Source organism: Melitaea cinxia, chromosome 11 (genome assembly GCF_905220565.1).
Source record: "Melitaea cinxia chromosome 11, ilMelCinx1.1, whole genome shotgun sequence".
In the NCBI taxonomy this organism is placed as follows: Eukaryota; Metazoa; Arthropoda; class Insecta; order Lepidoptera; family Nymphalidae; genus Melitaea; species Melitaea cinxia.
This window is the reverse complement of record NC_059404.1, coordinates 8743975-8771076: the sequence shown is the minus strand read 5'-3', so window position 1 is coordinate 8771076 and position 27102 is coordinate 8743975. Positions and strand designations below refer to the sequence as shown.

At 31.1% G+C, this 27102-nt stretch overlaps 1 protein-coding gene across 1 annotated transcript in view; it reads left to right on the top strand.

The window, feature by feature from the left end:
* The window catches only part of LOC123658053, a 47358-nt gene extending 29358 nt beyond the window's left edge, over window positions 1-18000 (top strand). Inside the window, exons 7-15 of the mRNA XM_045593535.1 lie at window positions 77-273; window positions 1565-1763; window positions 2232-2429; window positions 4156-4306; window positions 5334-5510; window positions 6827-6977; window positions 14811-15009; window positions 15681-15789; window positions 17716-18000. Of these exons, the coding sequence (XP_045449491.1) occupies window positions 77-273; window positions 1565-1763; window positions 2232-2429; window positions 4156-4306; window positions 5334-5510; window positions 6827-6977; window positions 14811-15009; window positions 15681-15789; window positions 17716-17788 (1454 nt within the window). The 3' untranslated portion in view covers window positions 17789-18000. The remainder of the gene's footprint in view (window positions 1-76; window positions 274-1564; window positions 1764-2231; window positions 2430-4155; window positions 4307-5333; window positions 5511-6826; window positions 6978-14810; window positions 15010-15680; window positions 15790-17715) is intronic.
* Window positions 18001-27102: the final 9102 nt, after the last annotated feature.

The following is a 27102-nucleotide window of genomic DNA, read 5'->3' as shown; positions in this document are numbered from 1 at the left end:
TAATCATAGAAAATCCTTGAAAGATCCTTTTCCAGCAAAAAGAACGAACAATAAAACGAATACTTTCTTTTTTAAGATAAGGATTCAATATCGTGTTGTGATGATAACGGTCAACTCTCACCGGACGCGGCCACAAATCCTCTTTGCGCGCCGATTCTGTTCCCGCTAAATGATAAGGTCCACTCTCAAGTCGGTACTCAGTGCATGAACTTCGTAAGAACTGGCACAACAAGAGACAGGGGATGTACACCTCGCTATTCTCCTGCCCAATCGGTAATATTAATGAAAATTAAGTACATTATATTTTCTTCATTTTATATATGTATATATCAAGTGTTCAATATTTCTGTTTGCCATGACACTCAGCATACTTTTTGGCCCAATCTTAACTGTTGTATATCTAATTAATTATTAAATTTATTCATATTATTATAGAATATGTAAAATTCACTTGTTGAATACATTATAACTATTTGGAAAATATTCATTGTAAATATTAAACACATTTTATGAAGTTAATAAATATATGTTGTTGTGTACAATAAAGAGTATCTATCTATCTATCTATATTGTATAATTAATTTTAAAGAACAATCAAACGTTACAAAAGGTTTAAATCACTAATTACTGACAACCTGTAACAATTAAAATTAACAGTAGCTCGCTACGTTTAAAAATCCTAAAAATTCAACCTTTTATTTTAAAGGAATAAATTTTCAGCGAAAGTGACTTTTTTCAACATTTAATTATTATTAATTTACGTCTTTCTATAAAGTATTGTGATTATAACACGTCCAAGCCGTATGAGTTTACAACATTTCATAAAAAATATAATTCGAGAAATATTTTACGTGCACGTGAATTATTACTTATATTCCTATTATTCCTAAAGGTCACAAATTGACCGATAAATAGTTTTTGATAGTGTTTAATAATGCCTCTAGCTATTTTACTTGATTATGAAACGTGATTAATAAAAAGTCAGAAATTCACAATCTGAGGTTTAGTTAAGATTATACTTGAGATGATTTGTTCTAAAACATCAACCTCAAACAGCAATAGATCCACGCTTAGAATTAATATAACTTTTAAATATAAGAACCAACAATTCAAACAATTCATTTTTTTCTGGAAACTTAACATAATTGTCTTTTTTTTTTTTATGTCACTAGGTCGGCAAACAAGCTTACGGCTCACCTGATGGTAAGCGATTACCGTAGCTTATAGACACCTGCAACACCAGAAGCATTGCAAGCGCGTTGCCGACCCAATCCCCAATCCCCCCAGGAGCTCTGGTCACCTTACTCACCAACAGGAACACAATACTGCTTGAAAACAGTATTATTTTGCTGTGATCTTCACTGTGAATGTAAAAATGTCATTTTTAATGACTTCTTATGAAAGACAATAGTCTGCTACGAACAAAACGAATTGTAAATAAACACTTGATCAATTTTATTATGTTTTTAACTGTTTAATCCTATTATTATCATGAATCATAGCCATGGTTATGACAAAATTATTTTATATAAAGTTATTATTAACTAGAAACAATTTTGTACAGATCTCAACAGTAACTGCTTATATGGACGCCTCATTCTGTTATGGAAGTAGTGAGAATCAAGCGAGACCTATCCGCGCTTTTGTCGGCGGTCGATTGAGGACTATTATAAGGGGAGGACGCGAATTTCCGCCTCAAGATCCTAATGTCACACTTACTTGTGAATCTGCACAATCACCTAATGAACCCTGCTATTTGGCTGGTAAATTTAAAAAACTTCATATATAAATTAAGGAGCTTAGAGATAGAAAGAATAGAATAGAAGGATTTAAAAGTATTTGAAGAGATACGAGTACCTATATTATGTACTCGTATGTATATTAAAGACAATGAATATTCAAATTTCTATGACGTTTATGTTATTTTTAAACGGTTTTATTTATTTTTAAATGTAATATGTTAATGTTTTTAATATTATCACACTTCGATTCAATTCAGTTCTTCATATTGTACCAAAATAAGTCCGAGTTAAACTAAAATCTATACCTGTTCTAAAATATGTTTTTCAACAAAACTCAAAAACTAAATTTAGCGTTGTACTTTGTTATATTTATTTTTAATCTATTATTCAACTAGTGAATCTACAAATATTAAATATTTTTTTTAAGTAGCAGAACATCGATGAAATGATAAAAACGCTGATACATAATAACAATCTTTTTTTACATAGGTGATATTCGAGTAAACCAAAATCCTCAACTAACAATTCTTCAAATCATCGTCATGCGTGAACACAACAGAGTAGTCGATGGTCTTGCAGCTGTGAACCCTCACTGGAGTGACGAGACGCTATATCAAGAAGCCCGTCGTATTGTTATTGCAGAATTACAACACATCAATTACTACGAGTATTTACCAATATTCCTTGGTAAGATCTTTGTTCACTTTCCAACACCTTTCATTTACAATTTTATTATGTTAAATCTAAATGAGACTCATACTACTAATGACGATATAATTAACGTTATATTTAAAAACTATATACATAAATAAAAATGAGTGTGCTTAATACCATACGACTGAAGTAAAACTTACCAAACGTAACACTCTCTCTGTCTCTATATTTGCGAACTTATATCTCCCTCTCAACTAACATTCGCCTCGCCCGATCACAGTTTTAGTAACGCTCTCGTCACGCATTCACCAGCTTACTCCACAAGTAAAGCATGCGTAAAGAAATTTTACTTCAAAAACCGTATAAAATAATTATATTTTACAATATTTTTTACTTTAAAGTCCACCACGAAAAAACTAGTTTTTTCGATTGACATGGCATAGTCACATGATTAAAAAAGAAACGTGTAACGTAAAAAAAATAACATATTTAACACCACAGATATCTAAACATTATTCCGCGACGAAAAATACTTCAGAAAATAAAAAGGTAACATACGAAATATATTGCAGGATATTATGCCGACCATCTTTGATACGATTCGATTTATATTCTAAACTTATACACAGATGTCATTTATTTTTACCTTTATTTTTTATAGTTATTATTTTTAATATAAGAGGCCTCGAATAATATCTATCGCTACATAAATAAATTGAATGTAAAACTTTAATAGGACTCGTACTTGTATTTATGTAATTTTCTTTTATTTACACAATTTTGGCTCTTCCCATTTCTCCCAATAACCTTTTTTTACTCGGAATTAACAGTAGCATTTTACTGTTGAAAGAATTTAAAAAATCGGTCCACTACGTATGAGTTAATTTATTATCAAATATTTATAATATTAGTATATATTGCTTAAAGCTTTACTAATGTACCTAATATCCAGTATGTCCAGCAGTCCACTGCTTGGACATAGGCTTCCACAAGTTCGCGTCAAAAATGGCATGAACTCATGTGTGTTACCCATAAACACCACGCTGGGCAGGCGGGTTGGTGACCGCAGGGCTGGCTTTGTCGCACCTAAGACGCTGCTGCCCGTCTTCGGCCTGTGCATTTCAAAGCCAGCATGGTTATCCCACCATCGGTCGGCTTTATAATTTCTCTTAGTGGCTTCTTACGACACCCACGGGAGGAGAGCGGGTGGCTATATTCTTTAATGCCGTAGTCACACAGTATACTAATGTACAGATCACTTTAATTAAAGCAAAACACGCGAGGCGAGGTCAAATCAAGCTACCGATACAGGTGTGTCTTACTTATGTTTATTACGTGTTTCATTGATTGAATACACGTCAAAATATATTGTCATATCCACCTTAAAATTGATACTGATAATTAATTGACTTCCGTGTAATTGAAAACGCTTTTGTTTGACAGGTTAATAATTGCCTCTGAAAACCCATCGCAACAACTCAAAAACCAGCATTTATTAGTCGTACAGTTTTTTTTTTCGCAGGCGTTGCATGTTAATTGTAAATACTCTTTTCGTAGCTAATTAATAAAAAAGAACAAAAATTAAAAAAATACACACATATACACGCACAAAAACAAACTCAAAAGTACTTACCACTCAAAGAGATTCTTTCAGACAACCTTTGGGTATAAGACGAGTCATAATAGAAGCAGATATGGAAGTTTCCATAGAATTTCTTTTGGAAATTTAGACATTTTGATAATTTTAAATATTTCATAGGTTTTGAAAACATGGTGAAGAACCGACTTATTTATCCTGGAGCTAAGGGCTACATAAATGATTACAATCCTAAAGTAGATCCTTCTGTTTTGGACGAGCACGCAACAGCTGCGTTCCGACACTTCCACACGCTGATCAGAGGCTACTTAAAGTAAGTGTAATTTATCTGACATTTTTATCTTCTTTGACCCTATTTTGTCGTATAATAAAGGGAATTAACATATATAATACCGTATAAAATTCCCATCTTACTAATAAGTATAATAGTATTATTAATCCTAAGGTTTGTGTAGGTATGACTGTATACATATAATATAGAGATAGATGTATACACATAGATTGAGGAACCTACAAGTAATAATTGTTACTTTTTCATAAAAAAATAATTCTTTGAAGTCATGTACACAGACTCCATTCAGAAATCCTAAAAACTATATGTATATAAATAATTTTTTCACCAATATTGCTTTAGAATCCCCAGTTTGTAGGCATAGCCCAAAGACGTGTCTTAATAATTAGCTTGAATTTATTTATATAGTTTTAGTCGGATGCTTTAAGTATTCTTATTATTTTAATTGTATTATATATTATCATATAGTAGATTTTTTTAAACGCCCTAAATTTAATATCTACGTTTATAAATTGTTCTAGAAATATATTCTTTTCGGCAATTTTTTTTTATTCATAAACTATAAATAGAACCTTTGTCTATTTAACAACCTTTATTATGTAAAAACAAAAAAAATAGTCACATAATATTTTACAAGGAATTTTTAGTAAAGGCTTATTATATTTGCTAAACTTTCATAAGAACGACAATATTACGATTATACGATTTTTGATCTTATTTATATGTATCATCACATCAATTCAAAAGTTATTTTTTAACTTTTGTCGCGAAAGTTGTATTTATAATGCGAGATTATGCCTTCGTAATTTTTTGCTATAGTATCTCTTGTGACACATGCATAATTATAGTCTATACCTTTCCTTAATAAATGGACGATCCAACGCTAGATTAGAGCATTCGATCAAACTCATTAGCTTGATAATATTACTATAGATAAAGAAAGATGTAAATATATTTAAAAACTTTGGTATTAAGTATCTAATATTTTAATAACTAATTCAACAGATTTTTTATGTTCGTTTTTAATATTACCGATGTCTTGTTTTAGAATGGTAACAGAAGACAGACACCTGGCGGGTGTAGTTCGTCTTAGCGATTGGTTCAATCGACCATTACTAGTTGAACTCGAAAATGCCTTCGATGATTTAACCAGAGGGCTCACCTATCAACCTATGGGCTACAGCGATCAGTTTTGGGACAGCGAAATCACGCAGTTTTTGTTTAAGTGAGATTTATTTTTGTTTATTTTAAAAGTGACTTATTATTATAACAATGGTACGAGATTCAATTTTAGTTTTAAGACATTTTTCTTAACACCTATCTAAACAGACAGTTTTCTATTTTAGTTCCGATAAGAGGTATGAATAATTTAAATTTAACGTTATATTTCTGTTTCCCTTTATATCCTTTTAATTCAAAAGAGTGAAATTCTACCGATGAGTAAAAAGGCTATATAAAACTAAGGTCTTTGATTAAATAAAAAACAATGTTTAATACATTTTACCTATTTAATTTTTTTTAATAGAATAAAAAAACTGGTACAGTTAAAAACACCTACTTTAATTGAATAACGCAGTTATTTAAATGTGTATATACTTCCTGAAATTTTAACTCTTTGGATTAGAACAAATATTATATTTCAAATACGCTTTAATTATGTTCCTATCATAATAATTAACAAAATAATTCCTACCTCCTATCCTCTGTTTGAAACACATTCATTACAACAATTTTAATAATACCTAGATAAAAAATCTTTTTTTAACAACTACATATTTATTCCAATATTAATAAGAACTGTGCGATTTCAATAAATGACAATTTTTTATTAAAAAATGTACAAAAGCTAAAAAAAATTAATATCCTCTTATAAAATATGATGAAAAACTATGAGCCGTTTTAACAATACCGTTAAAAATGGTACCTTTTTCAAATATTGAGTGTAATAGCTGGTTCAATTCATTCTCGAAAATAAAAAGTGAACTTCGTACTTTATTGAAAACTTTACAATACAATATTGCTTTCAGAGAGCAAAAAAAAATATATTATATGAAAATCCTTTTGTTGTGTTGCGTATTATACGATACGACAATACTAAATCTTTCGAAGTCCTTGTGTTAGTAATAAATATTTATCGATGGACCCCATTTAATAGCCGACGAAAGTGTAAACTTAAACTTAATCGCTAAATTTATCGTTTGATTTTTTTCGTATACCTAATGAATATAGTTCCTTTGACGTGAAATAATTTTAAAAGTTAATAAAAAATAAAAATTTGCTTCTATCACAAACAACTCAATGACTTTTTTTATTTTTCTTGTCGATGTGATTAAAGTCACTTTTTTTGTTTGCAAGAAAGCACAATATTATACATTGAATCATGGTATGAGCTTGTACAGCAATTTTAAATATAACTTTTAAAATGAAAAAGAGAAAGGAAAAAAAGCATCGAGATCATTTCAAAAAATAAAGCTATAGAATACTTAATCTTATGTCTATGATTTTAATTATAATTGATTTGATTAAATTGAATGTTCTTAGGCGTAACAACACGTTTGGAGGAGACCTCCGAGCGACTGACATTCAACGTGGACGCGACCACGGCCTTGGCAGTTACGTGTCCACCCGAGCAGCATGCGGTCTACCAGTGCCTCATACTTTCGACGACATGAAAGACTTCATCCCTGAAGAGGTGAACTTACTCTGCTAAAATTTCGTCTTACTAAGGCATCATTTATTATTACTTTCATAAATAATTCCGCAATGTTCCTTTTTTACTAAGATTTTAAACTGTTTCTGCTATTATTTTTGTTATTATAATTAAGTTTTATAGAGAGTACACTAAGTCATAGAAACATAATGGATTTATGTTTTCTACTTAAACTATATATTCAGGTAATAACATAGATTATTCTGAACTACAGACTCAAAATATGTTAATTATTCCAAGAGAAAATACTAATTTTAGAAGTACAAGTATTTTCAAATGTCTATTTTCTACAACAAACTTAGCTATAACCAATTAACTACTTCTTTGTATTCAAAGGATAAGGTTTTTAGCATTCAAAAAAGGGTTTTAAAAACGTATAATAATATTTATAAAGAGGCGGATATTGATTTTTAGTGACCATATAACACAGCGGACATACATAAATAAAATAAATTAAATTATGATAGTTTAAATAAATCAATACATATAATAAAAATGTATATGTAATATGTACACGCTAATCTCAGAAACAGCTTATCCGATTTAAATGCGGTTTTACTAATATATTTTGGTAAACTTCACTTAACATGTAGTGTTTCATGTCAATCGGTTCATAAATAAAAACGTTATGCCAATATTAAGAATCACGTTGAACATCTAAATACCCAAATGACGGTGCTTATAATCCAAAATAAACCAAAAGATATATTCAAAAAATGCTATCCAAAATCACTGTTCCACGCGGACAAAGTCATTGGCATAGCTAGTAGATAATATAATTTGTTTAAGTTAATTTTTATTTAATGCTAATTTAAACTTAAATTTTATTTCTTTTATTATTTGAATATTAGAATATTCAAATAATTATAATTAGAATACTTTATCTTTTTCTCTTATCTAAAACGTTTTTTTTTTCTTCTTCTTCTTTATAATACACATTTCCAAAGTTATTTTATATAGTAAATATATAAAAATTAAAAATAATGCAAAGAAAACAAGTAGATTAGCTATTCTAGTTTTAAATACCTAAAAGTTGCATCTTCGGTGCGACAAAGCGTGCCCTGTGGTCACCAACCCGCCTGCCCAGCGTAGTGACTATGGACAATACACATGAGTTCACGCTATTTTTGGCGCGAACTTGTGGAGGCCTGTCTCCAGCAGTGGGCTGAGATAGGATGAAGTGAAAAGTTGCTCTCCTTTAAACTAAACTCTTTTATTACCGCAAATATTTAATTTATAGAAAAAAATACGTTAATCTGCTATTTTATACTTGTTGAAGTTTTTCTACAAAGCTTTGATTGTTATTAGATAGCGATATAGTAATATTTAGAGTAACTCAGTTGTTTTTCATACTAAAGATTAAGATGAAGAGAAGAAAATGTAGATGTCCCAGTATGGTGTCATTTTTTACAATAGAAAAAAAAATTGAAGACGGAATAATATTTAATGGTTTTAGATAATGCAAAAGAACAAGAAGTTTATAGTTATGTAATGAACAACTATTTCGGAATAATAAATATTACACAAAAATTCTGAAGTAATTTTCACCGTCATGGAGTAAAACGTTCACTCCATACCATATGTAACCATAGAGACACATTCTTTCATCAAACAGTTTAATAGTCGATTTCCATTAGGCGATTCGTTAGCTTGTGATTCAAAAAGTGAAATTGAAAATTCTTTAAAAATATATCTTATGCTATCTTATATAGAAAGGTAGAGTTTGAAAACGGGTAGTAGTAATTGAGATAATTTTTCCTTATGATAGACCACAAATATTTTAGTCACAATCGAAATCCATAAACGGGCCTTAAAAATAGTTTGTGTCATACTCAACTGGGTGTTAAATTCGTAATACATCGTGAATAACCCTCATATCTCAGGATTTATTTTTGGACGCATTTATCCGCTAATCTCTATCTGCGACCCACGTAGCAGATTAAACTCCAATCTTTCTCACTTATAGTGAAATTAGAGGATGGACGTAGTCCATTACAATACTACTCTTAATTATAAACCTTAAGTGTTATTGTACCATACATACACCAAAGTTACTCTACAGTAGTTCAACTAGTTTATTAAAGTAAAATTTCTTTACACGCACTTGCCTTGGGGAGTAAGCTGGTGCATGCGTAACGAGAGCGTTACGAAAAGTCTTACTAACACACACAACAAGAGAGAGAGGTGCGAGCACACATTTTTTCTCTCTATTCCTCTCATAGCCACTTACATTTATTATGTCCAAGACACAGTGCAGGCTTATTACTAAAGAAGTTTTACTTCAATCGTGTCGTCTAAAGCCCACTCGTTTTTTTTTTTCAATACTTTTTACAATAAATTTTCATCGCAATAAAGCTATGACGCCGCGTTGGCGCAACGGTTACAGCCATGGATTGTACCTGTTGCGTTGGCGGTTGCGGGTTCGATCCCCGCTCATGACAAACATTTGTATTGGCCATACAGGTGTTTGCCGTGGTCTGGGTGTTTGTGCAGTCCTTGTGGGTCTCCCCACCGTGCCTCGGAGAGCACGTTAAGCCGTCGGTCCCGGTTGTTATCATGTACACCTGATAGCGATCGTTACTCGTAGTAGGGAATATGTCCGCCAACGCGCATTGGAGCAGCGTGGTGGATGATCCTTCTCCTACATGGGGAAAGAGGCCTATGCCCAGTAGTGGGATATTACAGGCTGAAGCGTTTAAAGCTAATACAACAACCAAACGGACGACCGCTCTGGTGTAATGGTGCGTGTGGATGGGGAAAGAGGCTTATGCTCAGCAGTGGGATGGTGTAAGCTTATACAACACGCTCAATGTGATAAATTAATATTCTTCGGTGCGACAAAGCCAGCCCTGCGGTCACCAACCCGCCAGCCCGGCGTGGTAACGGGGCAAAACACACGAGTTCACGCCATTGTTGGCATGAACTTGTAGAGGCCTATTTTCTGCAGTGGATTGTGATAAACTGAAATGACGAATGTGATAAATTAGAGCTTAACTTCAATATAGCTTTACTATCACTTAAGATTTATTTAACGAACTAATATTTTTAAAAACTCCAACATAAGCTTATACAAGCGACTTATGTTATTAAAAGCATGTAGCAGTAATGTCGAAAACTTTATACGGTTGTAATAACTTTCACTTAAATGTCTTTATAAATCCGATTACCATCGTATCGTATCGCATTTTTCGTCTGTAACCTCGACCTGAAAGTACAAAGTTTTTAAGTTTTATTTCTTGTATTAAAGAGCAGATCGTTACAGATGAAAGATGGTGTTAACTGCTACGAGTATTAAGAACAAGAACTACGGCCAAAATACATTAATATAAAACTATAGTGCCAAGAATGTTTATAAGAAATACGCTACTTTAAATTATTTTATCTTTTTATTTAGTTATTGTTAGGTAACATTCTTTTACGGAATACCTTTCGTACTAGTTTTTTTATGAAGTGTGCTTCCTAATAATTTTAGGCTTAGATTTAAAGACTGGTGAAAGATTTACTTTAATATCAATAAAAGTGTTTAATTTCTCCTGGTTATTGCACTAAGTAGCATATAAAGCAATTTTTGATCATCTCAAACGACGTAATAAATTACATATTATAATTGTACAAAATATGTAAAAAATTAACACCTCACACTCAACGGCCCCCACTAGATTTTTTTCCTGTGTTTAATTATTAATTCTTTCCAAAATAATTAATATTTCATGAAAGATTTTATAGTTTATGTTAATATATACAATATAAAGCTAGAAGAGATTGAAGTCGAGTCGTGTTTATATATATTTTACATCTCTAGCTCTTATTATTTATGAAGTTGTTTGCTTTTTAACAAACTCAATAGAAATATACGAACCATGACGCCATTTAAATCATGGCAGCGGATATCGAAACCAAAACAATTATACAATTATATATACATCAAATGTCAATTACTTAACGCGCTATTATTTCGTCGTTTAGTTTAAATCAATAAAAAATTCATCGACTCATTATTAAACTAGCTTTTATCTGGGCTTTTGCCCACGACGGTTAGGATTTTAAAAGCGGAGATAGCGAAAATAGGCAAAGGTGATTAAAACATACACTTATTTGTTTTCATCTAATATTTATACACAAAAGTCTTCATTGAATCCTAATTAAAAGTTGTCAAAGTACGTATACATTTCTCGTTGATCTTTAAATAATATTTGAACTTATATAAGCTCCGTTTTTCACACAAAACTATTCTTAATTTCGCGTAGGCGCAGATTACGCATCAGTGTTGACATATTTTTATCCAACAAACCTTAAAGCAAAATGAAAATTAAATGAAAGCTATTTCATAGCGAATAAAATTCATGGAGTATCCAAAACTATCTAAACATATTAGAGAACATAGCTATACTACGTGACCCGATTTAACAATTTTTTAATCCATTTGAAGGGGGGATGAAGCTTTGGTGACCACCCGTAGTATTAGCTAAGACACCCCTTCTCTCGAGTTTTCGCGTTGTAATCCAGAAGTATGGTTTCAATAATTTTTTAACCATATTTGAATGCTCGGTATACTGTCAGTTTTTAATGAGCTGGCACATGTGCGTCAGTGTTACCACTTGTGAGTTTAAAAAGCGCCAAATTTGAATATAGTACTAAAATTGTGAGATTTTTCTAAAGATTATTGACTACATGACGAAAACCTAAGACCACCACCACCTTTCGCCCCTGTGACCAAGCGTCGTATTTTCAAAGACCGCTCCTCCTGAATGGGTCACGCAGTAAGGGGAACGTTCCCAAAACGTAATAACAGATACCGTAAAACGTACCGTAAATATAATAATAATGTGAATATTGTACAGTTTTTTTAGTAAAAAAAGGCTCGAAACTTAAAATTCGAAAAAATATAAATAATTAAATTTACTTTTTCTCTTATAAAAAAATTAAAATAATCAACCGCTTGAAAAAAAGGTTGCCAGATGAAATGACATTGACATTGAAATCGTTCTACAATATATTTATGTCATGTCAAACTGACCAATCTCCTTCGTGTGTTCTCCACTCTTCGTGAAATTGGCGGAATCAACTGTGCTCCACTGGCACAAATGAAAGCCAAGCAATCAATCAATCAATATCATTTCAAAATATAATGGCGGTGTTACACGACAGTAATAACTAAAATACCTACTAGGTCATAATGACTAAAAAATAAAATCATTGTATGTAAACGGGGATTTTTAAAACTAAAATATAATTATAGTTCTTTTAACTATTATCTTTGACTAATTTATCCTTGATTAGATTAATTAGAAATTAAATACATAAATAAATATCTACAGCATACACATACGGTCGTCTGTTTTTAAAGTAAGCAACTTAATTCTTGTGTTATAGGTAAAAACCGACTGGTAGCTATCTTTTTTTTCGATAAACATACATATAAATAACACATATATAAATAAATAAATATATATTACACCCAGACTCCAGGTGGGAATCGAACCCACAATCCCCGGAGCAGAAAGCAAACTGCGCTAGTCAAAATAATAATAATCTTAGTTGAAGTCGTAAGATTTTCGGCTTTCCAAAACAACAAACAAATTCACTTTCACATTTAAATATATAATATTAGTATGGATTATATTTTCCTAACATCTAGCACTTTACAGATTGTCATACCTTACGAGTAAACTCAAAAGCGTCATTTATCATTCATATCCATCAAATGTAAGATTTATCACTGAATGCTAAATAATAAAAGAATTGCGTTTATATAACTAATATTTTACCCTCAATATATGAGGCCAAAACTAAAAACATCTTAACTTTTAGATTTATTGTATTTCTTATTGACCTGATATTTAAATAGAAACCATAAAAAATTATTAGTCGACACTAAATTCAAATAGTATGTTTTTTTAGTAATTTAAATATAAATATTATAAAGCTAAAAAGTTTGTTTGTTTGTTTGTTTGTTTAAATATGATAATCTCAGGAACTACTAGTTCGAATTGAAAAATTATTTCTGTGCAAGGTAGCCTTTTTACTGAGGAAGTCTATTGGTTATTTTTTCCTCAAATTAACATGTGTACAGTGGGCCGCAGCTAGTTTAGTTTAATATAAGTGTATTGCTTACAATTTTCATTGCCAAAATACAATATAACTATTTACACCTTTAACGTTTCTCTGGAAATGTATAATGACTGACTACTCCAAATAATGCTTTTTGATAGATCAAAAGTGAAACCAATCCAAGTGATAATGTTGTTGTTCTTTGAATACTTAGACAATATTATTTACTTCTTGGGCTATTTCGGTCCAGCTTTAACGGTTCATCGACGGTCTTAAAATTGCAGTGTGATGACATTGATGTTGTCATAAATAGGTTATCAAAATTAATTGACGAAAAATTTCTTTTTTTTCTATATATTTTAAGCATTTTGAAACGTAGTAAAAAGCTATAGTAACAATTAAAAGTAAACAGCACAAAAATAAAAAAATCTTTTAAGAGGAAATTTTAAAACTAAATCTACTTTATCCGCGGTCAGTGATAGTTCAACATTTTCAAGTGAAGTAGTTTTATAACAGCATAATACTGAATACGCTATTTAATTTTATATATAAATTTACTCTTATGTCACTCTATTACGATGGTGAAAAGTTATCAAAGAATAAGATCGACCATATACAATAAAAATGATAAATAAATAATGTTTCAGTAGTAAACATTTTTATTCCAAATTTTATTTCTTTTAGTACTTGAAATATTTTGTACACTGTGCTCTAATTAACAAAGCATATACGAGGCAAACATGAGGAATACGGGCTCGTGTTTTCCCACGTAAAGCTTTAATCTGTAGTACACTGTAAAGTAGAGTTGATTTTTTTAAAACCGAGTTTAAGTAATAGAGGTTAATCCATAAGGGCTAAAAAATTGTAAGTCGAGATGAAACAGCAGTGTAGTAAACATTAACAAAAAACTATACAAATAAAAAAAAATTGGAGTATCTGTTTGTAATATTAAAATAAGCGCTTTTTAACCGACTTCCAAAAAAGGAGGAGGTTACTCAATTCGACCGTATATAATTTTTTTTTTATGTATGTTCGGGGATAACTCCGTCGTTTATGAACCGATTTTGGTAATTCTTTTTTCGTTCAAAAGGAGATATTCCTAGTTTGGTACCATGATAAGGAAACCAGGATCTGATGATGGGATCCCAGAGAAATCGAAGGCAACTCTCGAAAATCCGCATAACTTTTTACTGGGTGTACCGATATTGATGATTTTTAATTTAATCGAAAGTCGATGTCTATCATGCGGTTACATTTAAATTTCGTCGAGATGTGTTCAAAACTTTTAGAGTAATCTTTGATAATGCGTATTTACTTGACTATTTTTTCGTCTACCTACGTTGTATTACTTGTTCATATAATTGAAGTCGGTTTTTCTTCGTTTGCCTGCAAACACAATTATTACTAAATTTATACACGGTACATATGCCAAAATAACATTTTTTACAATGTTTGTCTGTCTGTCGGTCTGTCTGTTTGTTTGTTCCGGTTAATATCTGAAACGGCTGGACCAATTTTGAAGTAAATTTCACTGACAGATAGCTTATGTAATAAGAAGTAACTAAGGCTACTTCATTTATATAATTTTATAACTCTGCAAACTGAACAAAAACTTTCTTGTTAAATTCCACGTGGATGAAATCGCGGGCACAGCTAGTTATACATAAACATGTAATGTTACGTAACTTACATAAACTTAGAAAAACAAACAAAAAAGCACTTCCGAATTTGAGTCACACCACCTAATTACAAATAACTTTGCAGATTGTGGAAATAATTAAAGCGATTTACGAACATCCTCAAGATGTGGAACTCGTAGTAGCGGGGTCACTGGAGTTCAACGTTCCGGGCGCCCAAGCCGGACCTACGTTCCTCTGCATCCTAACTGAACAGTTTTATCGTACCCGAGTTGGAGACAGATTTTTCTATGAGAATGGCGATCCTGAAATAGCATTTACCCCAAGTGAGTTAATTTTGATTCTATAAGAAGACAAATATTAGTTTGAAAAACAAAACTATTGAATTAGTTGAAAATTCCTCTCCACTAATTCCCTTGGATTACTCCTGTTACCCCTCGTGTATTTACGTATCTTCGCCATTATATCCCGGGTGGAGCAAAGTGTGATCATGAACGGTGCTGAGCTGTCGGGCATTGTGACTGCTCATTTATTAAATATTTTAATCACAATAAATCTAAATACTAAATTACTTAGTTTAAGTCTATTTAATTTCGCTTTTAAAAAGTTTCCTCGAATGTTTTTTTTTTTTTTTTTTTTACTATAGTAGTATTTAATTTTTTAAAGTTTATTTATCGTCTCTTAATGTAAACTGAATTATTAATAGCATTTTTACTCAAATTATAAAAGATTTTAAATGTCTGTTGACGTTGTCTGATCAAATTAAATTCTTATTTGCTTTTCCCATTACACTTCAATTATTCTGCCTACAAAATATTTTGTCAAAGAAACCCTTTTCGAAACAATAATATCTTAGAAAATTAAAAAACCAATTAATAATTAATAAAGTTATAAAATTAGTATTATATTTAACCTTGTGCGTGAATTTTTAATATCTTATTTCTACGTGATTCTTCATTTCCATATTCGGGTTATTTGACTTTGATTCAATCCACAGGTCAGCTCCAAGCTATTCGCAAGGGATCATCGATCGCACGTATTTTATGTGATAACAGTGATAATATTCAACACATGCAACCAAAGGCTTTCCAGCAAATATCGCACGGGTAAGATTTAAATTTTATTGAACTTTTAAAAGAGGTGAGAAGATATTGGTATAAAAGAGTAATAAAAACGTATCCCCATACAGGTATACACGATATTGTCTAGTAACTCTAGTGGATACAAAAAGGTGAACCTTAGTAAAAAGTCATGAATTCAAATTAAAGTTAGTAGATTTTTAGTCCAACGGTTATTTCACTTTTGTTATTTAATAGCACTTAGTCAGTCAGTCAGTCAGTCAGTACAGCCTATTACAGTCCACTGCTGGACATAGGCCTCCCCAAGTTAATTTTACTACGAGAATCGTTCGAATATAAAGCAAATATATCAAAAAACATCACTTATTTTTAGTCAATGGCTTAAAATTAAATTGACTTGCTGTAAAATATAATCAAAATTATTTAAAAATAATGTAGTTTTGTTCAATTATTTGTGCGTGGATAGGGATTGTAGGATGTGTGCAATTGCACAACTTGCATGTTTTTAATGAAGTACGTCATACTCATACAGTTATATTTATTTATTGGCAATATAAAGTTAAAATAGTATTTTGATAAGGTCATCGTATGATGAATAAGGTTTAATATGAAATCGCCACATAAAAACTAAATCAATTCTTACTCAGATATCTTACTAAGACAAAATAGTTTATTTTTATTAGATATTTGAAAAATATCTTTGATTTTATATTATTATAATTCGGTATTGTTTGACTTTAAGCGCGTGTTATTACATGTTATTAGTTTTTGACTACCTAGTGTAGTTAGTTTTCAAATAAACACAAAAAGAATATAATAGAAGTGGAAGATCTATAATCATAAACCACAGTCCATCTGACAAGTATCAGTCTAATATGGACAAAACAATGATAAATAAATAATGTTTTAATATAACTCAACAATCTAATTAAAAGTAATTTATTACATAAGTATTAGTTACATCATCCACAATATCGCTGTCTGAATAGATATCAAATTTATCAAGTTATTCTCATTTTCGTGGAAATTAATAATTATGCTTAAAATATATTTGTATTTCTCGACAGTGAAATGTAATCTCAGTCGGCCCATCGTACTACCTACTGAAAAATAGAAACGTTCATTTAATTTAATTTTGCAAAATCTGTGTACAGTAAGAATTGAAAATATTATTTTATTCATGACAAATTTACGCCGCCGCGTAGTAGTAGATGCCGCTTTGGCGCAACGGTTACAGCCATGGATTGTGTTGTGTCCCGGTTGTTATCATGTACACCTGATAGCGATCGTTACTCATAGTAGAGATATATCCGCCAACCTGCATTGGAGCAGCGTGGTGGATTAAGCTCTGATCCTTCTCCTACATGGGGAAAGAGGCCTATTCCCAGTAGTGAGATATTACAGGCTGAAGCGAAACAATCATTACTAAGACGACATTAAAACCATAATTGTGTTATTTATTAAATTAAAGCAATTGTGTTATTTTTTAAAAGTAAATCCTTCGAACCTATGGATTTTAACTATCTCAACTGTATTATATCGCTCTACCAACTGGATTACTGAAGGCTTATCGATAAATTTTATGTTTTCTTCCTTATTTTACAAATTCCTTAGACGTTAAAAATTCTAAGAACCTTAAGAAGGTAATAGGTACTTACGGATTCTTACTCGTAAATCTTATTATATCCTGGATTGTTTTCTTTTTTGTAACGTAAACGCCTCACACTTGACAGCCCTCAGTAGGATTTACAGTATCGTGGGTCCGGAACCACGTACAAATTATAACCACAAACGCTTAATCTAAGACAAACATCTCATGGCCTATACAGAGCTGACACGCGCTTGCAACCAGTAGTCAGAACTGTGATCGCTGCGTTATTAATAAAAACTTTTATATCATTAATTTTAAAATTAAAATAAAATTGTTTTGTTAACGTTGTCTTCTTTTTTCAGGAACATGCCGGTGCCTTGTCATCAATTACCATCCATCGATCTAAGTCTGTGGCGAGATTACAAATTTCAATAATTTGCATGACTCCCGTTTGGACTGCACTATTTAAACAAAATACTAAATTATTGTAAAGAAAAATAAAACATAGTAATGTTAATATAATATTAAATTATTAATATATGAAGTGTAATATAGCTGTACAAATGTAGTATAGAGTTAATAGTGTAAAAATCGAAGTATGGAGATTTACTTAAACATCTTTTTAAATAAAATTTTGAATTAAAATATTTCTGTGTATTTCAAATCCGTCACACGATAATTTCAGAATTTGCATTATAAATTACTAAACTTAATAATTAATTATTTGATAAAAAAAAGAAAATTTTGCTTTTCTTTTGCGATAATTTAGTAAACTATTATTCTGTATTCATTTTTGTCAATTGTGTCAAATTTTTATATTATACCGTTTATTTTTATGTGTAAATAGAGTATAAAATATGACTATTTGTCACATATTGAATTTTCTTAATTCACATTTAAATTAAATAACTTATATAATACCTTGTCTACAGTTTTTTTTTTATTTGAAACAATTTAACTTCTTTTCATATTCTCATATAAATTAAGTTATTGTCACACAAGAAAAAATTTAAGTTAATAATGTGATTTCTTTACCTGATTTTAATTTTCATACGTAATTTAAAAGTTATTCTTACTTAAAACAACTGAATTCTTCAATTTGATTTTATACCATAAAGTTTTTTTGCCGTTTTTGCTATTGGAAGGTTAAATGCTTTTGACACATTTTCTTTATCTATGTATATTTAAAGAAGCTTGGGTTTTATTATATAAAACCCCGAATACGTACAACCTTATTCTATTATTTTTACTGTTATTGTTTTTAATGGATTGTAATAACTTAAAGCTTATTATTTTTATAAATGAACAAGTTTTAGAAAAAAATGTTTTATTTAACCTTACAAACCTTTTATTTTTTATATCAACAAATAATTCGCAATTTAAACTATACTTACTTTTATACGTTTAATTGTAAATTTTATTAAGTAAGACATTTTTATTTATTTTTTTTTATAATAAATTACATAATAATTGATAATTTATTTTATTAAAATCGAAATTAACATTAATTTTTAACCCATTTTCAAAAAAGGGGGTTCTTAATTCGACTTTATTTTTTTATGTATGTTACCTCAGCAACAATTTTTAATGGCTTGACTGATTTCGATGATTTTTTTTAATTGTCTATGGTCATGTGATGCCATTTAAATTCAGTTGAGTTTTGAAAAGTACTTTTCGAGTTATATCTAATAATACCTATTTATTTGACTGTTTTACCGATTACCTACGTCGTATTACTTATCAATGTAATTGAAGTCGGTTTTTTTCGTTTGCGAACAAATATAATCCTCAAAACCTGTGCTTTGTCGCGCGTAAAAAAAATAATCTAGAGAGAAATTAAATTTTTAACACGACAGACTAAAAAATAAAATAAAAAAACTAACTATAATTCAATTAAAGGTGATGAAATCAAAAAGATAACAGATTGAAATTAATATATTGCAAAGTATAACATCCCTTAGTACATTATACTTCAATGTAATACATTCATGTAGTTTAATAAGAGATGACAAATTTTTAATTTTAAAATTAAAATTATGAACACACAAACTCGTAATAAAAAAAAAAACTATAGCACCAGCATTCTAAGGTTCGACTTATTCCTGGCACATGGTTGGAGGTTATAAAAGGGCACTTAGCCGAATCATGCTCCGAAACACCACGCGTCACCACCCGTAGCACCACCTTGCACCACGTGGTTAGGCTCACGCAGCACCCCACGATTTCTGGCGACGCAAATAAAAAAAGAGTAATTACGCAACAAAATAAATTAGTAACATTACATTAGATATGTTACAGCAACAGTACATTATATATGTTACAGCTTTAATAAACTTAATGAACAGAAATAAAAAACTAGCATCCTACTTAACAACTTCTTAAATTATTATAAAACATAATTTAATTATAATTAATTATACTATAACACTGAAAATTTACTGTCAGTCTGTTTCGAAATGTAGTCATTTATTTATAGACCTTTTATTGATGAAAAGCGCAGAAATTAAACTATACATATAATCACTAAAGGACAAAAGACGTTATATGTATAACATGTTAAATTTGTGTTAGTACTTTTATTTATTTTTGTGTTAGTACACAGAAAACTTCCTGCTCAAAAAAATGGAGCAGCGCGACTGGGGTAGTAGTACCTCGACCTTACAGAAAATCACAGCAAAATAATACTGCTTTCAAGCACTGACGTTTTCGTATTGGTTAGTAAGGTGACCAGATTTTCTGGGGGAAATACAAGCTTAAAAAATTTATTCAAATTGAGTGAGTGAATGAACAAAATAATTTAGTTAAGAATTGAAAATTTTATCAAAGATATATTAATTTCGTGTCATATGGTTGTCCAAAGGTTATCCGGAAGAGATTTTTCTTTTAAATTGGGGATAAGGTCGGCAACGCACTTGCGATGCTTCTGGTGTTGCTACGGTAATCGCTTACCATCAGGTGATCCGTACGCTTGTTTGCTGACCTAGTTATATTTAAAAAAGAAATCCGTTTTTAAATAGAAATCCTTTTATTATTAATTAAAAATAAGATTATCATGTTACAACAATCAGTATTATAAAATGAATTCATAATTTGCTTATATGTATTAGGACCTGGGTGACCGAGCTTAGCTCGGTATTTTTAGTAAATCGTGTTTTTTGAAAATCATATTTAAATACGAATTACATATTGATAAAATATGAATAATTTTATTTTTTTTAGAAAAAAAAGAAAAAAAAAAACGATAATCGATCTGGAATACGTGAGGATTCGAACCATGATCTTTTCGGCCGAGCGCGATCGGCCGATTTCCCCTGAGCTATTACAACTTTATTGACAGATGCGAAATTTACCTTCTTATTCTAACGACATTGTAGCCATTTTTTTATTGCCTAAAAACAGGGATAAAACGACATTTTCTAAAAATGAATCCTAGCTAAATTTATTTATCTCCCCCGTAATGCCCTGTATACTAAATTTCATGAAAATCGTTGGAGCCGTTTCCGAGATTCAGATTATATATATATATACAAGAATTGCTCGTTTAATAGTATAAGATTATTACCGGTGGAATAATTAAGTTTTTTAAATATTGAAATATTTACGACGCGACTAAATAAAAATTGAGTAATAGAGTAGAACAACGATATTTTTATCATTAACAGATCAAGTTGAACAGATCGTGAGAGTAATATACATTACAGAAAAGATCAGTGTATGACCACTATTATTGCTACACCTAATAACTAAATATTTATTAAGTGTATTCTGCTATGTTACAACAACCATGGCATTTCAATAATAATTATTATTGTATTAGTTTCACGATATATAAAACGCAATTACACGGTACAATGAATGACGCGTTAGGCCTTGATTCACTGACACGTCTTAATACATTTTAATTAACATAAGGTATAACGTTAATTAGTACTAACAAAAATTGTAAATGATAAGTATAATCATTTACAGCCTTAGACACACAGGACAGATCGTCTTATTTCTCAAAGATAAGACATTTTGTAATTTATTAAACAAACAATAAAATTAAAATCAAAATTAATGACAAAAGGCGTAAATGTACATAAACACCGAAGCGAATCGAAAGTAAGTCCTAAAATAAAAACACTCGTAATAATGCTATTTGTGATCTTATCAATACTAGCCTCCAGACTATTAGGTAACCGAATGATCTGAATGCTGGGTGCTTGCGTCCTATTTGAAAGGGTCCAAAAGTGACACCTCCAATTATCTCCCTATAATTCTTCTCCCGGCAATTCATAAGATAATTGAGAAATTCATGTATGGACAAATCATTAGCTTTTATATTTATAAAGGCCTAGTGACCCGCCCCGGCTTCGGACGTTTGCAAAAACTCTACTAACTACTAACTGGAATCACTCTATTTACTACAGAAAACCGCATCAAAATCTGTTGCGTAGTTTTAAAGATATAAGCATACAGACAGCTGGAAGCGACTTTGTTTTATACTACGAGTATGTAAAGATATAGCAAAACCAATACGGTTTCCGGTCCGGAAAAAGCACAACATGTTGCTAAGGTAACTAATGAAGCCTTGAGAAGGGCAAAACTAAATCAGAATTATACACTTTAATAACATTAAAGTTAAATTCATTCGGGTCTGATGTTTAGGGAGTCTAGGAACTTGTTTTTTAAAACTTGTTTAATGAAATTTTAATAATTCTATTCTGATACATTACTGTCATACACTGAGGCTATCTTCAGTTATCATCATCATCATCATCATCATCATCATTATCATCATCATCATTATCATCATCATCATTATCATATCAGCGCACGGACGCCCACTGCTGAGCATAAGCCTCCCCTAATGCTTTCCATGACGATCGGTCCTACGTAACACGCATCCAGCGGCTTCCCGCGACCCTGAACAGATCGGCGGTCCACCTTGTGGGGGGGGGCTGCCAACGCTGCGGCGCCCGGTACGCGGTCGCCACTCGAGAACCTTTCCGCCCCATCGGCCAGCTTCTTCAGTACAAATAGAAAATAAATAATTAGCAAGAAAGTTAGCTATCCCATTTCCCATATTTTGTGATAAACTATGTAAGATTTTAGTTAAGGTTTTTATCGCTGCAACAAATATCGTACATAACATTAACAGTGTAACGATCAATGATGTTAATTAATATTTGTATATTAAATCTCATTTACTTTAAGTGTTGATTTATCCGGTAACGTATGCTTAGACACTTTGATGACGATTAAGTTCAAAAGGACTGAATTAAAATTCTTTAAACTTGCATGAAAGTTTCCCACTATAAAAATGTTATCAATTTTACTAGCGACCCGCCCCGGCTTCGCAGGGGTGCAATGCTGATATTAAATATACTACAGAATATCTTTATTTATAGTGTGAAGCTAGCTTATAGTATGGTTATTAACATAATAACAACATTCAAATATGCGTCGTTAGATTACACGTTGTTACAGAATGTATTGAAGAGATAAAGGTTCAGTGCTCGTTCCCCGTAGGTGATAGCGTGATAATTTGTAGCCTATATTTTGCCCCTCTTCTTAATAATATCCGCGCCAAATTTGAAGGAAATCCATGCAGTACCTTTTGAGTTTATCCCGGATATACATACAGACCAACAGATAAAAATTCTAAAAACTATATTTTTGGATTCGGCGGTATCGATTGTAGATCACACCCCAAGTATTCTTTAAAAAAAATATTCAATGTACAGTTTTGACTTTCCTACCATTGTATTATATGTATAGATTGGTCACCATATTCGCTTTTTTAACAGTTCGATTACAAGTAACTTCCATTTCAACCCAATTTTGTTTCATCGTCATTATCCAAGTAATTTCGCTGTATGATAAAATGTCACGTGATACAGCAATTAGCACACTATCACCATTTTGTTAGTTATCGGAGTATAAGCATGTCAAGTACGGTATTTACTTACAAATATAAGTCAGGGCGTTACCCTCGAAATGCTTAACATTTAAGATAACTTCTGTTACAATAAAGCGTTTGAAATAAATTTTTTGATTTCTATTGCTTTAATAGATTTTTATAAGTTATTTGTTATAAGTTTATTACGAGTTATTACAATAATTGTTGTTCCACTACACAATCATAAAGGAGAAAACCACTACCAATTTCGTGAAGTACTTTTTGTGTAATCCTACAGTGATTATAATGATAAGTAAACATAAACGTATTATTTTTAAATAAATATTTACAATATACACACACGTCATCTGTTCCTAAAGTAAGCAACTTAATGCTTGGGTTATAGGTATAGCTACATTTTTTTTTCGATAAACATAAATATATATTAAATAATTAAATATATATAATATTAATAATACATATATCAATCTTACATAGTAATATCTATAATCTTAACTATAAAATTCTCGTGCCACAATGTTAGTTACAAATTACAATACTCCTCCGAAACAGCTGGACCAATTTGTATGAAATTTTGTGTGCATATCGGGTAGGTCGGAAAATCCGCCATCTTCTATTTTTATACCTCTAAGTTATAGGGGAAGGGGGGGATTAAGGGGGTTAATAACATATATGGCAAAATCACGTTTGCAGGATCAGCTAGTAAATATATATATTACACCCAGACTCGGGGTGGGAATCGAACCCTCAGCCCCCGGAGCAGAAAGCAGGGTCACTACAAACTGCGCCAACGGGCTAGTCGAAATGTATCTATTACTTGTTTTGCGAAACATTAAACATGTAAAGGCATAGGACATCTTTATACGATATTTGAATAGTTTTTTACTTCCTTCTTTAAAACTGATATCAGATGAAGGTACTTGTGACAGCAGAAAATAATATAAAGATCTTCATTAACAAAATTGACATTCATAACAAAATATTCGACAGTTTAAAACTAAGAAGCGTCACTTATGTCAAATTCTCAAAAAAGGTATAGCTCAGCTTGTATCATAGCTTACTACCAAATACCTAGGCTTTCTATACAAAGTTTTAGCGCTAGTTAGTTTATAAGTTGTATTAAAAATAATTTCATTCAAATATATGCTATTCTATCAAATGCTTACTTTATATTTGTTGCCGAAAACGTATAATGATAGCTAATTATATGCTGTACAATACACTATACTAGAGCCAACGTCACATGTCACACCAAAGTAAGATTGACAAGCACTCTATTTCTCATGAAACATGTATCTTTCTTATAATTCAAACATACACACTGAAAGTAACATATAAAACAATATTTCTTAATATTACATGAACACCTTACACTTTACACGAAAATTGACAATCATTTACTAATATCTATTTTTCTTTCACATCTTTGAGATTGCGTTGTAATTTAACGTTTATTAGCTTTTATCAAAGCGTTGAAGAATGTCATCAAAAAGCTTGCGAGTTGCAATTAAGAACACATAATTTCTCGCGGAAACCTTATAATTGTATCAAATGTTAATTTTCTATCAAATTAAGCGCAAAACTCTACGTTTAATAATGATCTATATATAAACACATTTATTTCACAACAAACTTTAAAACTAGGAACGTACTTAACTTTAATTTTAAAACTTCGAACGCGTATTACCCGCATTGACCTTAATAATCACTCTTTTGCTTGTATGTGTAACATCAATTTCAAACAGATAGACAATTTTTTTATAATAATAAAATAACTTATAGGCTTTATTTTTGTATTCGTAATAAGGTAAACTTAGGCTCCCGCCTAAATCCAACCCACCACCCGCGGAGCAGAAAGCAGGGCTACTACAAACTACACCCACGAGCTAGACATAGTACTTATATTCTTAACTGTTTGACTAGTTGAACGGTTTTAATGGCGCAACTCAAATAAGGTTTGAGAAGTAAGGAGATTATCAAAGCGGTTAAAATATGCCTTCATCGATGTTTGATGAATATTCAAAATAGCCAGACTTACCTAAGCCTCAACTTAAAATAACAAAAACATTTGAAGTTAAACTAAGACTTAAACTATCAAAATAAACATTATGTCAGACACGTGAATTATTTACAACTAAACTGTATTAATGACAATATATGAATAAACTGTAGTTTTATCTGTAACGGTTTGACGGGCCATTTATACTCACGTAGCTGAAGACTCTCTTTGAGATGTTTGTAGTAAGGTGTTATTAAAATTCTTCAAGTACGCACGTATGTTAGTCAAAATACAATCACAATATGCTACGTACTTCTATTACAATAATATAATTTATCCTTGAAACCTGTACTTTAATAAGACTCTTATATATCAAACTCTGTATATTAAAGATATTTCAAAAACTTATTTCGATGACTGTCTCTTATTGATACTAATCTGTATTGTATATACTTAAGTATATCGCGGCATTTACGATCTTGCAGCTCGAGTCTCCCTACGGAATGTTTTTCATAAGATACATATTAACAATTGTATTGCAGTATATTTATAACAATATTATGTACAAGAAGATTGTTTTGATATAAGTAGTATTAGTCGTAGTAAAAACACGAAGGAATAACAAAATTGTAACTCCAAGTTTCCGACTGCGCAAAAACGTCTCGTGTCTGGTTTATGGTATTCGCATGTATAACGAAATCCACCAAACAATTTTTCAACTGTCTCATCATAAATTTAACGTTTTTATTAAAAAGATATTAATACATAAAGCTGTACTGTGTGGCTACGGTAAGAATATGGCCACCCCCTCTCTTCCCGTGGGTGTCGTAAGAGGCGACTGAGGGATAACACGGTTCCGCTACCACCTTGGAACTTAAAAAGCCGACCGGTGACGGGATAACCATCCAACTGCTGGCTTTGAAATATACAGGCCGAAGACGGGTAGCAGCGTCTTCGGTGCGACAAAGCCAGCCCTGCAGTCACCAACCCGCCTGCCCAGCGTGGTGACTATGGGCAAAACACATGAGATCACGTTATTTTTGGCGTAAACTTGTGGAGGCCTATGTCCAGCAGTGGACTGTATAGGCTGTAATGATGAATACATAAAGCGTTTTATTCGGTGCAGGATTACATAGTTGATAAAGATGTGTGGACTTAGAGACTGTATTTCATGCAAGATATTAATAATTATATACTTAACACAGTTTATATGTATATTATTTTCAAAAGAGTAATTGCGAAGTTGCTCGCCGATTCTTCTCTGCAGAATCTGCATTCGGAACTAGCTTCACTTTTAAAAGTAATTTTAATTTGTAAAAAGACGATTCGAAAGCAATTTTGAAGCCAGCATTCGAATAAAGTTATTTTTACTTTTGATTTTAAATATTATAAAGAAATATTAATATCTTATAACATACGCACACGGTCATCTTTTCCGACGGTAAGCAATTTAATTCTTGTGTTATAGCATGGCATGATAGCCGACCTTTATAGCTAAATAGTATTATTTATTTATTTATTTATTTTTGATAAATATACATAGAAATAAAACTTATATAAATACAAGTATTACACACATACTTAGAGGTATATCAACCCGCAACCCGCGGAGTAGACAAAAAAGTAAAAATCATATTTTATTTTATGTTAATCGGAATTCTAACAATTTTCCTTGAGCTCATAGATCAAGTAAAAAAATATAGATAACGCACTTAGAACAAAAAAGTGAAGCCACTTTTTTAAATATGTGTGAGTGAGTAAAGTGTTGACACTTTTTAAAGAAAGTCCCTGAAAATTTTATTAAGTGGGATTAAACACAATTAATTTAATATAGGTAAAATGGGT